Consider the following 14,328-nt stretch of genomic DNA (forward strand, 5'->3'; position numbering starts at 1 on the left):
ATAGACATATATAGATCACTCCACCCTGAAAGAGCTGAATACACATTCTTCTCAAGTGCACATGGAACATTCTCTAGGATAGACCATATGTTGGGAAACAAGGCAAGCCTCTACAAATTTAAAAAAATTGAAATAATAACAATCATCTTCTCAGATCATAGTGCTATAAGGCTAGAAATTAATTACAAGAAAAAACTGAGAAAGGCACAAAGATGTGGAGACTAAACAACACACTACTGAACAAGCAATGGATCATTGAAGAAATTAAAGAAGAAATAAAAAAATACCTGGAAACAAATGAAAACGATAGCATGCCATACCAACTTATATGGGATACAGCAAAAGCTGTATTAAGAGGAAACTTCATCGCAATACAGGCACATCTTAACAAACAAGAAAAATCCCAAATAAGCAACCTTAAAGCACACCTAACTGAACTAGAGAAAAAAGAACAAATGAAGCCCAAAGTCAGCAGAAGGAGAGAAATAATAAAAATCAGAGCAGAAATAAATACTATTGAAACGAAAAAGACAGTAGAAAGGATCAATGAGACAAAGACCTGGTTTTTTGAGAAGATAAATAAAATTGACAAACCACTAGCCAGACTGACAAAGAAAAAAAGGGAGAAAACTCAAATAAACAAAATCAGAAATGAGCGAGGAGAAATGACAACAGACTCTGCAGAAATACAACAGATTATAAGAGAATACTACAAAAAACTATATGCCAACAGAATGGATAACCTAGAGGAAATGGATAAATTCTTGGACTCCTACAATCTCCCAAAGCTCACTCAAGAAGAGGCAGACAATTTGAATAGACCAATCACAAGGAAAGAGATTGAAACAGCAATCAAAAACATCCCAAAGAATAAAACCCCAGGACCAGATGGCTTTCCTGGGGAATTCTACCAAACTTTCAGAGAGGATTTAATACCTATCCTTTTCAAGCTAGTCCAAAAAATTAGGGAAGATGGAACACTTCCTAACACATTCTATGAGGCCAACATCACGCTGATCCCAAAACCTGACAAGGACACCACGAAAAAAGAGAACTATAGGCCAATATCACTGATGAACAAAGATGCAAAAATTCTAAACAAAATTTTGGCAACCAGAATTCAGCAATTCATCAAAAGAATCATACATCAGGATCAGGTGGGATTCATACCAGGGACACAGGGATGGTTCAACATCCGCAAATCAATCAACCTGATACACCACATCAACAAACTGAGGAATAAAAACCACATGATCATCTCAATAGATGCAGAGAAGGCATTTGACAAGATCCAACAGCCATTTATGATAAAATCTCTGAACAAAATGGGCATAGAAGGAAACTACCTCAACATAATAAAGGCCATATACGACAAACCCATAGCCAACATCATACTCAATGGGAAAAAACTGAACGCCATCCCCCTGAAAACAGGAATGAGACAAGGATGCCCTCTATCACCACTCTTATTTAACATAGTACTGGAGGTCCTGGCCAGAGCAATCAGGCAAGAAAAAGGAATAAAAGGAATCCAAATAGGGAGGGAAGAAGTGAAACTCTCGCTGTTTGCAGACGACATGATCTTATATATAGAAAACCCCAAAGAATCCATTGGAAAACTGTTAGAAGTAATCAACAACTACAGCAAAGTTGCAGGGTATAAAATCAATTTGCATAAATCAGTAGCATTTCTATACTCCAGTAATGAACCAACAGAAAAAGAACTCAAGAATACCATACCATTCACAATCGCAACCAAAAGAATAAAATACCTTGGGGTAAATTTAACTAAGGAAGTGAAGGACCTATATAATGAAAATTACAAGGCCTTTCTGACAGAATTGGATGACGACATAAGGAGATGGAAAGACATGCCATGTACATGGATTGGAAGAAGAAACATAGTTAAAATGTCTGTTCTACCTAAAGCAATCTACAGATTCAACGCCATCCCAATCAGAATCCCAATGACATTCTTTACAGAATTAGAACAAAGAATCCTAAAATTTATATGGGGCAACAAAAGACCCCGAATTTCTAAAACAATCCTGAGAAAAAAGAACAAAACGGGAGGCATCACAATCCCTGACTTCAAAACATACTACAAAGCTACAGTAATCAAAACAGCATGGTACTGGTACAAAAACAGGTGCACAGATCAATGGAACAGAATTGAAAGCCCAGAAATAAAACCACACATCTATGGACAGCTTATCTTTGACAAAGGAGCTGAGGGCATACAATGGAGAAAAGAAAGTCTTTTCAACAAATGGTGCTGGGAAAACTGGAAAGCCACATGTAAAAGAATGAAAATTGACCATTCTTTTTTACCATTCACCAAAATAAACTCAAAATGGATTAAAGACCTAAAGGTGAGACCTGAAACCATAAGGCTTCTGGAAGAAAACGTAGGCAGTACACTCTTTGACATCAGTATTAAAAGGATCTTTTCGGACACCATGCCTTCTCAGAGAAGGGAAACAATAGAAAGAATAAACAAATGGGACTTCATCAGATTAAAGAGCTTCTTCAAGGCAAATGAAAACAGGATTGAAACAAAAAAACAACCCACTAACTGGGAAAAAATATTTGCAAGTCGTATATCTGACAAAGGCTTAATATATAAAGAACTCTCGCAACTCAACCACAAAACATCAAACAACCTAATCAAAAAATGGGCTGGAGACATGAACAGACATTTCGCCAAAGAAGATATACTGATGGCCAATAGGCACATGAAAAGATGCTCACCATCGCTGATCATCAGGGAAATGCAAATCAAAACTACACTAAGATATCACCTTACACCCGTTAGAATGACAAAAATATCTAAAACTAATAGCAACAAATGTTGGAGAGGTTGCGGAGAAAAAGGAACCCTCATACACTGCTGGTGGGAATGCAAACTTGTGCAGCCACTATGGAAAACAGTATGGAGATTCCTCAAAAAATTAAAAATAGAACTACCATACGATCCACCCATCCCACTACTGGGTATTTATCCAAAGAGCCTGAAGTCAGCAATCCCAAAAGTCCTGTGCACCCCAATGTTTATTGCAGCACTGTTTACAATAGCCAAGACGTGGAAGCAACCTAAGTGCCCATCAACAGACGAATGGATAAAGAAGATGTGGTACATATATACCATGGAATACTACTCAGCTGCAAAACAGAACAAAATCATTCCATTTGCAATAACATGGATGGACCTTGAGAGAATTATGTTAAGTAAAATAAGCCAGCGAGAGAAAGATAATCTGTGTATGACTCCACTCATATGAGGAATTTAAAACTATGGACCAAGAACAGTTTAGTGGATACCAGGGGAAAGGTGGGGTGGGGGGTGGGCACAAAGGGTGAAGTGGTGCACCTACAACATGACTGACAAACATTAATGTACAATTGAAATTTCACAAGATTGTAACCTATCAATAACTCAATAAAAAAAATAATAATATAAAAAAAAAAGAAATTGGTCAGAGCTTTGGCCCTTCTGGTCTTTTATTTAAAGACTTAATGTTTTTAGAGAAGTTTTAGGTTCACAACAAAATTGAGAAGATACAGAAGTTTTTCATATACATTCTGCCCCCACACATGCATACCCCATTATCAACATCCCCCTCAAAAGTGGAACATTTGTTATGATTGCTTAACCTACATTGACATATCGTTATCATCCAAAGTCTGTAGTTTTCATTGTGGTTCACTCTTGGTGGTGTAAATTCTGTGGGTTTGGATAAATGTATAATGACATGTATCCACCAATATAGTATCATACAGAGTATTTTCACTGCCCTAAAAATCCTCTGTGCTCCACCTATTCATCCCTCTCCAACCCTTGGCAACCACTGATCTTTAGATGGTCTCCATAGTTTTCCCTTTTCCAGAATGTCATATAGTTGGAATCCTACAGTATGTAGCCTTTTCAGATTGGCTTATTTCACCTAGTGATATGCATTTAAGGTTCCTCAATGTTTTTTCATGGCTTGATAGCTCATTTATTTTCAGTGCTTAATAATATTCCACTTTCTAGATGTAGCATAGTTTATTTATCCATTCATCTACTGAAGGACACCTTGGCTGCTTCCAAGTTTTGGCAATTATGAACAAAGCTACTATAAACATCTCTGTGCAGGTTTTTGTGTGGACATAATTTTTCCCCTCATTTGAGTAGATACCAAAGAGTACAAATGCTAGATCATATGGTAAGAGTATGTTTAGTTTTTTGAGAAACTGCCAAACTGTCTTCCAAAGTGACTATACCGTTTTGCACTCCCACCAGCAATGAATGAGAGTTCCTGTTGCTCCGCATCCTCACCAGCATTTGGTGTTGTCTGTGTTCTGGATTTTGGCCATTCTAATAAGTGTGCAGTAATATCTCGTCGTTTTAATTTGCATTTCCCTTAGGAAATATGATGTACATCGTTTCATATGCTTATTTTCCATCTGTATATCTTCTTTGGTGAGGTATCTGTTAAGGTCTTTCACACATTTGTAAATTGTCTTTCTTGTTTTCTTATTGTTAAGTTTTAAGATTTCTTTGTATATTTTGGATAAAATTTCTTTATCAGATGTGTCTTCTGCAAATATTTTCTTTCAGTCTGTAGCTTGTTTTCTAATTCTATTGACACCAACTTTTGTAGAGCAGAAGTTTATAATTTTAAGGATGTACAGTTTATCAATTGTTTCTTTCATAGATCATGCCTTTGGTGTTGTAATTTAAAAAATCATTGCCATGTCCAAGGTCAACTCGGTTTTCTTCTATGTTGTCTTCTAGGGGTTTTACAGTTTTCCATTTTACGTTTAGGTCTGTGATCCATTTTGAGTTACTTTTTGTGATGGGTATAAAAATCTGTGTCTAGGTTGATTTTCTTGCATATGCATATCCAGTTGTTCCAGCACCTTTTGTTGAAAAGACTATCTTTGCTTCATTTTGTTGCCTTTGCCTCTTTTCCAAAGGTCAGTTGACTATATTTATGTGGGTCTATTTCTAGGATCATTATTCTGTTTCGTTGATCTATTTGTCTATTATTTCACCAATATCACACTGTCTTAATTACTGTAGCTTTATAGTAGATCTTGAGGTCAGGTAGTCTCAGTCCTTCAACTTTTTTCTTTTCAGTTTTACAGTTATCCTCATATAGGTCTTATTCATATTTTGTTGGATATATACCTAAGTATTTCATTTTGGGTGTTTCTGATGTAAATGGTATTGTGTTAAATTTCAAATTAAAAACTTATTCATTACTGGCATATATGAAAGCAGTTGACTTTTGTGTATTAACCTTATATCCTACAACCTTGCTATAATCACTTATTAGTTCGAGGTGTTTTTTTGTCAATTCTGTCAGATTTTCTACATAGACAATCATGTCATCTATGCAAAAGATGATTTTATGTCTTCCTTCAGAATCTGTATACCTTTATTTCCTTTTGTTGTCTATTGCATTAGCTAGAACTTCCAGTAGGATGTTGAAAAGGAGTAGTGAGAGGGGACATACTTGCCTTATTCCTGATCTAAGTGGGGAAGCTTCTAGTTTCTCAACACTAAATATTATGTTACCTGTAGGTGTTTTTGAAGATATTCTTTATCAAGTTGAGGAACTTCCCCTCTATTCCTAGTTTACTGAAAGTTTTTATCATAAATGTTTGCTGGATTTTGTCAAATTGCTTTGTCCAGATCCACTGATATGAGCATATGATTTTTCTTCTTTAGCCTGTTGTGATGGATTACATTAATTGATTTTGGAATGTTGAACCAGCCTTCCATGCCTGTGATAAATCCCACTTGGTTCTGGTGTATAATTATTTTTATGCATTACTGTATTGAATCTGCTAATATTTTGTTGAAGATTTTGGATCTATGTTCATGAGATATATTGGTCTGTAGTTTCTTTTCTTGTAGTGTCTTTGGTTTTGGTATTAGGGTAATGCTGGTCTCATAGAATAAGTTAGGAAGTATTTCCTCCTCTTCTACCTTCTTAAAGAGATTATAGGGAATTGATATAATTTCTTCCTTAAATATTTGATAGAATTCACCAGTGAATCCATCTGGGCTGGTGCTTTCTCTTTTAGATTATTAATTATTGATTCAATCTTTTAAGTAGCCATTGACTTATTCATATTATCTGTTTCTTCTTGTGTGATTTTGGCAGATTGTGCCTTTCAAGGAGTTTATCTGTTTCATATAGGTTACCAAATTTGTGGGCATAGAGTTGTTCATAGAATTCCTTTATTATCGTTTTAATATCCATGGGACCTATAGTGATGTACCTTCTTTCATTTCTGATATTAGTAATTTGTGTTCTTGCTCTTTTGTTCTCTTCTTTGTCTTTTAAAGCATTAACATTGCATGTTTTCCGTTATATGTACTTATTTCTGCACTTACCTGAAAGTCTCGTTCCAACAAGGTCAAAGATATTTTTCAATAAGATTTTCTTATTTGTGTAATGATTCTCAAAAAATGGAATTCATCAAAGGGCCTGAGATCCTGTTTGTTCATTTGTTTCCCTTCCCTGAATTTGCTATAGTATCAGTTCAGGCTTCTTATGTTTTGAGGAGGACGGTATGATCCAAAGATAGTAGATTGATTAATTGACAGTTATGCATAGCAGTCAATTCACATTTCAAAAATGTCAGAAAGCAAAGTTTGTTTTAATTTACTGATCATCAGGTGGTTCTGGAATTTGCAAGGAAAGTATTTTGAAATGAGGATAAGACAATTAAAGGAAACATTTAGAAAAGTTTCAATTATACCCTGTGGCATTTTATGTATTTTATTTTGCTTTTAGATATGAAAAAGTTTCATAATTTATTTAGTTTCTTTTCAATAGGTTAGCCCTGCTGATACAACAAATTCACATAGATTCAAATTCTGGAATAAGACTTTAGAGTTTATAGTATAAGCATGTTTTATAGTATAAGTATATTTTATAAATGGGAGTTAGAAGGGGGCATCTAGATTTTTCATGTATGTTTTAAATCCTGGATGTTGCTTTTCCCCTCAGGGAACCCAAGATTGGTTAACATTTTCCCTTAGAAATACTTCTGGGGAAAAGGTATAAATTATGACCTAAAGTAGCTAACATTAAATCTTTGGAAGAGAAATCAAGATTTATTAATAAATTTGTAAATTTGTCTGTGTTGTACATATTAACATTATTCTTTAAATGTTGCCTTTATACATCTGCATTTCTTTCTGTGAGCTTCCCCAAGTTTGTATGGATAACCATGAGTTAGTTTGGCTGTTAACCTAGGTTGGCATCATGTTCTGAGAGCAGCCAGGGGCTAAGAGCCAAAACCTTGGTTCTAATCCACGAACCAGCCAAATGTACTTCACTAAATTTTCTGTCCTCTCTGCGTCTACATTTTACTCCTCTGCAAAATGTAGATGATATTACCCTGCACATATCCCTGGACTATTGGCAGAATTAAATAAGGTAAGAGATATGGAAGTACTTGAAAGATTACAAATGTGTGCAATTGTAAGACATTGCTGCAATAACACTGCAAAGGCCGTTTGCATATATTGAGCTTGAATGTGCTCCTTGTCCTTCTCAAAATGTGAAGGGAAGACAGAATAAAAGTACAATCCTCATTCTTGCACACTTGTCAGTCTGCCTCCTCAAACCCACAGAGCTCTAATTGTACCTAATGAAAGAAAAGTAACATTTTTAGGTCTCAGTTGCAGGAAACATTTTAAATAGAACTGGCCTAGGGCATTTTTCAAAATAAAATCTAAATAATGCAAGATCGTTAGTGGGAATGGTGCCAGGGCTGGATTACACAACTAAAAAAATCAACCTGAGGCTCAGACCGTCCAGCAGCCTTGGTCACACCTCCTCCAGGTCAGCGATGGAGACAGCAGGACTTACACTAGGCCTTGTCTTCAAGTTCCAGAGACCTTGGTCATCATCAAGGACTTCATACTAGGGCTGGTTCACGGGTTAACAAGCAATTTGTCAGCAGCCTTTCACATGCTAGAGACCACAGCAAGAGCAAATTCATACAGAGCCTTGTCCTAAGGTTGTAAGAGTTAGAGAAAACTGAAACATTTCCTTTTTGAACCCATCAGCCATGTCCTAGGTAGGGTCTCTGCCCTTATCCCCATTCTGAGTTAATGAAAGTGCTGCTGGCATGGCCTACATAGCTTATACTTTGGAGGGGTTGGGGAGTGAACACTTAAGAGTATCTCTTGTCTTTTTTCCCTGGAAACCTTGCCTAGAGGTGTGGTCTTTATTATGGAAGGCATTTGTCTAAGAAACCCCCAGAAGGCTTAGTGGAATTCTTACTAACAATTTGACCTCCAAGGTTCTGGTCTTTGTCTGGTAGCTAGTACTTATAGCACCTGGAAGTTCTTTTCTCCCTTATCTGCTTTCTCTTGGTTCACTTCTACTTTTGCCTGTGTCAGTGCCTCTTTTGGATCCTTTCAGAACTTCTTGGCCCTCTGACACTAGGGCTCTTGCCCAAATGACCTCTTCCAGATTCTTTCCTGTCAAATAGCACCCCTAACCCAGTGGCATATCTTCACCCATTGCTGCAAGTGTATTGTTGTCTTTACACTGGTCATTGTAATTACTATATAACATGTAAATTATAATTATTATTTATTAACAATGTACATAACAATGCTAGCAGTAATAGCAATTCTAATTATAACTATAATTTATTAAATATCTACTATGTGCCAGTTGCTCTATTATGTGTTTTATATGCATTATTTTGGTTGATGATTACTACAAACTGGTATTTTCATCATCCCAATTGAAATGGTAAACATATTTTTGCTCATGGTTGTATAATAAAAGGAAATCCTTCCTCCAACTTCCAATGGAACCGCCATGAAGGACTTCTTATCCTTATTTTCAGCTGAGGAATCTGAGACTGAAAAAGGTTGCATAACTTGCCCAAGGACACAGAGCTAATTGAACCCAGAGGATCTTAGTTGAAAGCTGACGATTGGTTTAAAAAACCACTACATTACATCAGGCCCTTGTTTAGTCTACCCTATTCTCTCCCCAGGGCTGAATACATTTGGGATAGTAAACTTCTTACAGGACATGGGACGTTCTATCTACTTCTATTGTTGGGACTGCTGATTGGCAGCTCTCTTTCCCTGGGGGTATAACGTAATAATGGAAAGATGTTTAACAAATAAATCTCTTTCATTTGTATGAATGAATATCATGGAGCAGATATAATCAAAGACTGTAACATTAAGAACCCTTCAGGGGCTGGCCTGGTGGTGCAGTGGTTAACTTCGCACATTCCACTTCGGCGGCCTAGGGTTCACCACTTTGGATCTCGGGTATGGACATGGCACTGCTTGGCAAGCTATGCTGTGGTAGGTGTCCCACATATAAATTAGAGGAAGATGGATATGGATGTTATCTCAGGGCCAGTCTTCCCCAGCAGGAAAAAAAAAAAATAGAGAGCGAGAGAAAAGAGAAAAGAACCCTTCAGACCCCTTTGGATATCAAGCAGAGGTTATTCTCTTTCTTCTATGTTCAATAACTTTTAAAAACTGTATCCATTTGTCTTCCCTCCATTCCCCACACCTACCCCAGTCTTCCTTATCCCACATGTATCCAGTATATTCCTTTCTTTGCTGGTATTATGATGCACAATATTTGGCTAGTCTTTACCCTGGTGGTACAAGAATACCTGAAAAATTATCTTGGGTCATATATGGATAGAGAATGTGATATTTGATCAGCCATATACCTGAATGTGTAGAATGGGGAGGGAGGATTAGTGCCATATGAGGTTGATGCAAAAGTGATTGAACCAAACTTCACCTTCTTGCCTGAGACTTTTTTTAAAATTATTATTCTGGTGGCTTTAGCTTCATGGATTTTAAAGAGGCTGTTAAACATCTAACAAGAGAATGAAATGTTCTTACATTTGATCCCCACTGGGCATATCTCAAGCCCTTTGGGTACTAGGAACCCACATTAAGGAAGAGAGAAAAGCAATAGCTCATGATTTACATCGTATAATGGGGTTGCATCTGAACATCAGAATGAGAGTGTTTGATGGCATCGTTCTCAGATGTCACAGGCATGGGCATAGTCAGGAGTACTTGCCAGTAATTAACTTCACTAGAAATCTAAGTAGCAGTCATTTCGATTAACTTAGTTTGTAAACCCAATGGATAGCAGCCATCTGTACTCCTGTTTTTTGTATGATGTCTGGCATATTGCGAAATTTCAATGAGTACTAAGTAGTACGAATAGTAACAACCATTTGAAGCCGTCTTAAAATTATTGGTTGGTATGCTAATGTCATCTATCAGGATTGTTATAACTTGGCGGTGAAAACACTTGATTTTGAAGTGTTCTTGGCAGTTTGTATTTTTAACAGCAGGGATCCCTTGATGTTTAGTACAGGTATGGTCTCCAAATGTCCCACCTAGAGATTTACAGTTGACTTTCTTTTCAGTCTTGCCATGCTGCTCTTGAATGCTTCTTCACACTTTCCAGTTTTCTTTTGTGTGGTTGATATCTTCTGGAGTCCAGATAGCGTTGGGTAGGCAAAAGTCGTGGGGCATATACAGGGAAAATACGGCAGAATTGTATTCCATAAATGCTCTTGGATAATGAGTTAGCCAATTAATGCCCAATTTCTAAAGTGGCCTTATGGTAAAATTCAATGTTGAAATCCCTTTATAATGCTAGGGTTGGACAAAATTAATCCAGACTGACCACACTCTACTAGGATTTTTTCTTTATGTGAACACAGAATTTGACTCCTGACATAGCTCAGTAAACATCTTAAAAAGCTCTGTAAGTTAACAGATATCCTCTGTATGTTGATCTGGTTTTCAGTATGTATCCTATAAAAGGAAACGTTGGTTTACAAACCAATGGAAAAATTAAACAACCCTTGGAATATCTGTTAAGGGATTGGCCATAGGGACAGAGCAGGAATGGCTATAGCTCTAGTTATAGAGTTTCTCAGAGGTTTTCACTATCAGATTCTCAGCATAGTAATATTTACTACTGGAAAGAAGTCTTACAGTTCAGACGATGGGTACAACTCTTCTATGTAGCTATGTAGCTACATGGCCAAAGATATCACATTAGCATTTTGTTTCATATCTTTCTGTAAGTCGAAATAGCAAACTCTTCTGTGTTGTTTTCATGTTGTTTCTGATTTCTAGACAAGCTCCTAAATGGAAAAGTCAATACTCGTGAAACATATAGAGTACAAAGTTGTAAACACCCAATAAAGCCATTTTGCTATTTCTCTGTTCCTACAGAAACTCGACATATTGCATGAAGGTGTCAATGTCCTTGACTGTTGCAGAGAATGAATCAGGCCTGTGCTACAATAGCAGGATCCGCTATTTAGAAAAATCCGAAGTCACTAAAAGAAAGGAGATCTCCTGCCCAGACATGGATGACTTTAAAAAGTCCGATCAGGAGCCCGATGTTGTGTGGTACAAGGTAACTCAGCATGGTGTAAAATGCATTATTTACCTTAAGTCAGTAGGGGGCTTGGGGATGGGAAAAGGGAGAGATTTTATTTCTAGTTTTTGGTATTATATATTTTACTGAGAAGAATCAACAGATTTAAAGCTAAATAATGTAGAGCTATGACTCCTCTACATTACTGGTTTTCATGCACTTACATCAGCAGTTGTTAGAAGCAATCTTACCTTCTCCAGCTGCTAAAAATAAGTAAGATCTCCCTCTACCCCAACTCATGAGAAAAAATGGAAAGAAGAGTGAAGATTTAAATAACACATGAAAAAAGTATTTGAGGGATAGAAATATTATTTACTGTTAGGAACAGCGCTCCATCAGTACAAGTAATAGTACTTACCAAGAATAACAGCTGTTATCATGGTCTACACTGCGAGTGCTACTGCAGTCAATGCAGAGGAGAGAAATAGGCCCAGTGCAGGATGAGTGAACATCAGAAATAACATGTTTGGCTGGAAATAAACCGCACTCAAAGGCTGAACAGAAGAGATTGAATGAAGGAACTATTTAGAGTTGTGGTTAGGGTTAAGGGAACTAACAAGGGAGGAAACTGTAAATTATCACTCTTAGGCCTGCAGTGGCGAGGGGAAGGAGCAGTGTCACTGGAGCCTGGCAAGAGGGGAGCAGGCCTGTTAGGAGCTGTGGCCTTAGAGGAACATATGGACTGTGGCAGGTTGGAAGTGGGCAGAACAAATAGCCTAATCCCTCTTAACTCCTGCCTTCCCGCTTTCTGCTAATGCCTTCCCTTCCCACCATGCAAACTCAGCCAGTACTCAGAGGGCAAAACCAGGCGATAGAGTCAATAGTCTTCAGCACCCCTGGGCATAGAGTAGGGCAGACAAGGTCAGAGAATGGATGTAGGAGAGGAAGCAGAGAAATAACCACAGAACCATCCAGCTATGATATTCTGGCTGCTTGCCTGGGGCCCCATGGTCCTGTGGGAGGACTGAGGACCCTCTGCCAGTGGTTGACACATGGAACAGTTTTACATGTGGTGGCCAGAGGTGGCCAAGGAGGTTCTCTGCACAGGTGCTGTGTGTGTTGTTGGAACCAAATACCCATAAAAGTGGAATGGGTTGTTTCTACAGGATCTGACAGACCGTCAATTCCTAGGGAACCCTAAACCCTAACTCCTACAGCTGTCATGTGTTTTTAAATTTGGAAGCCTTTCCATCTTCACACCTGGGGGAATTCCCCAAAAGAAACCAAGAGCATGTCCTGAACCCAACCTCAAGTTTCTATGTGAATTGTCCTCACTTTTCTTTTCTCAATGAAGATAGTATTCTGACAACTAAAAAGGAACATGATGTTCATTATGCATAAATATAGAATATCCCTAATTTAGTGGGACCCCTCATGCCATCATCAGCCTTGTGAGTATTTATTATACACTTACTATGTGACATTCACTGCGATAAGCTTGATCTCTACATTATTTCATTTAAGTCTCACTGCAACTCTGTGTGGTGGGTGCTGGTATCCTCATTTAACAGACAAAAAACTGAGTCTTAGAGAGATGTAGAAACTTGTCCAAAGCTACTCAGCCAACAGAGCCTGTTTTTGTCTCCAAGGCAGTGTGGCTCTAAAGTCTATTTTCTTAATCACGACCCTTTCCTGAAATGGGCCTGGTGCTAAACTCAGCACTGGTGCTGAAGAGCCCATCAAAAGATAGAGTAAGAAGGTTTTATTTCAATTTTACAGTTGAAGAAGGGCTCAAGTGTTAGGAGCTAGGAGTAAAATCCATGTCATCAGCCTTCTCTTACAATGTTCATTTTATTATCTCATCTTCTTATCTTTTTGCTAAGTTCTTTCTTCCCCTTTCTCCACATCTCTAGACATGATCATCATTGTATACCAAAGCAATATATCCCTTGGGAAATGCTAATCCTCAGTCTTTCTTGGAAATGGACCAATAACGGTGAAGCAAATAGCTTTTCCAGCTCTGCCTGGATAATAACATTTAATATTTCTGTAACATTTTACAATTGATAAATAATAACCATAATGATACTTAATATTTATTGAGTACTTACTATATGCCAGGCTCTCTTTTAGTGCTTTAAATGAATTAATTCAATTTCTAGAACTAGTGTATTAGGTAGGTATTATTATTATTATTCCCATTTTATAGAAGAAGTGTCTGGAGACTCAGACAAGTTAAGTGACTTAACAAAAGTCACACAGCAGTTTGTGACTTGCAGTTTGGCTACTAGGCCCATCCTTTAGCTACATCACTATAACATGGATCAGGATGGAAAACTGGAACCAAAAGTTAAAGAGTCTCTGAAGTTCCAAAATGTGTCGTTAACCCCTCTTCTCACACAAGGTTTCAAGTAAATCTCTGAAAAAAATGTATTGACGTATTGGAAAAATATTTCCTTTTTCAGTCAATATTTGGATAATTTGCCCTGCTTGCTTTGCATTCTCCTCCAGCTGAGCATGAGGTGATTCTCCTCTTGCTACAGCGATGTGAAGAGGAGGACATACTTGTCCAGAGTTCATTGTGGTGCACATCCAAAGTTAGAAGTGTATGATGTGTTATCTCCAGTGTTTTAACAGAGAAAAGTATGTGTTGTTTCATGATCACTTTCCTAGCCATCTTTTCAAATATATGTAATCTTTTTTTTTTTTTTAAAGATTGGCACCTAGGCTAACAACTGTTGCCAATCTTCCTTTTTTTTTTTTTTTTAAGGATTGGCACCTGGGCTAACAACTGTTGCCAAACATTTTTTTTTCCTGCTTTATTTCCCAAACCCCCTGGTACATAGTTGTATATCTTAGTTGCAGGTCCTTCCAGTTGTGGGATGTAGGACGCTGCCTCAATGTGGCCTGACGAGCGGTG

The 14,328-nt window shown here is 37.5% G+C and overlaps 1 protein-coding gene across 1 annotated transcript in view; it reads left to right on the plus strand.

Moving 5' to 3' along the window:
* Positions 1 to 14,328, plus strand: part of IL1RAPL2 (interleukin 1 receptor accessory protein like 2) — a 968,427-nt gene that overhangs the window by 518,333 nt on the left and 435,766 nt on the right. Inside the window, exon 4 of the mRNA XM_070502759.1 lies at positions 11,261 to 11,447. Within this exon, the coding sequence (XP_070358860.1) occupies positions 11,261 to 11,447 (187 nt within the window). The remainder of the gene's footprint in view (positions 1 to 11,260; positions 11,448 to 14,328) is intronic.

The sequence above is a fragment of the Equus asinus genome, chromosome X (assembly GCF_041296235.1).
Source record: "Equus asinus isolate D_3611 breed Donkey chromosome X, EquAss-T2T_v2, whole genome shotgun sequence".
Lineage (NCBI taxonomy): Eukaryota > Metazoa > Chordata > Mammalia > Perissodactyla > Equidae > Equus > Equus asinus.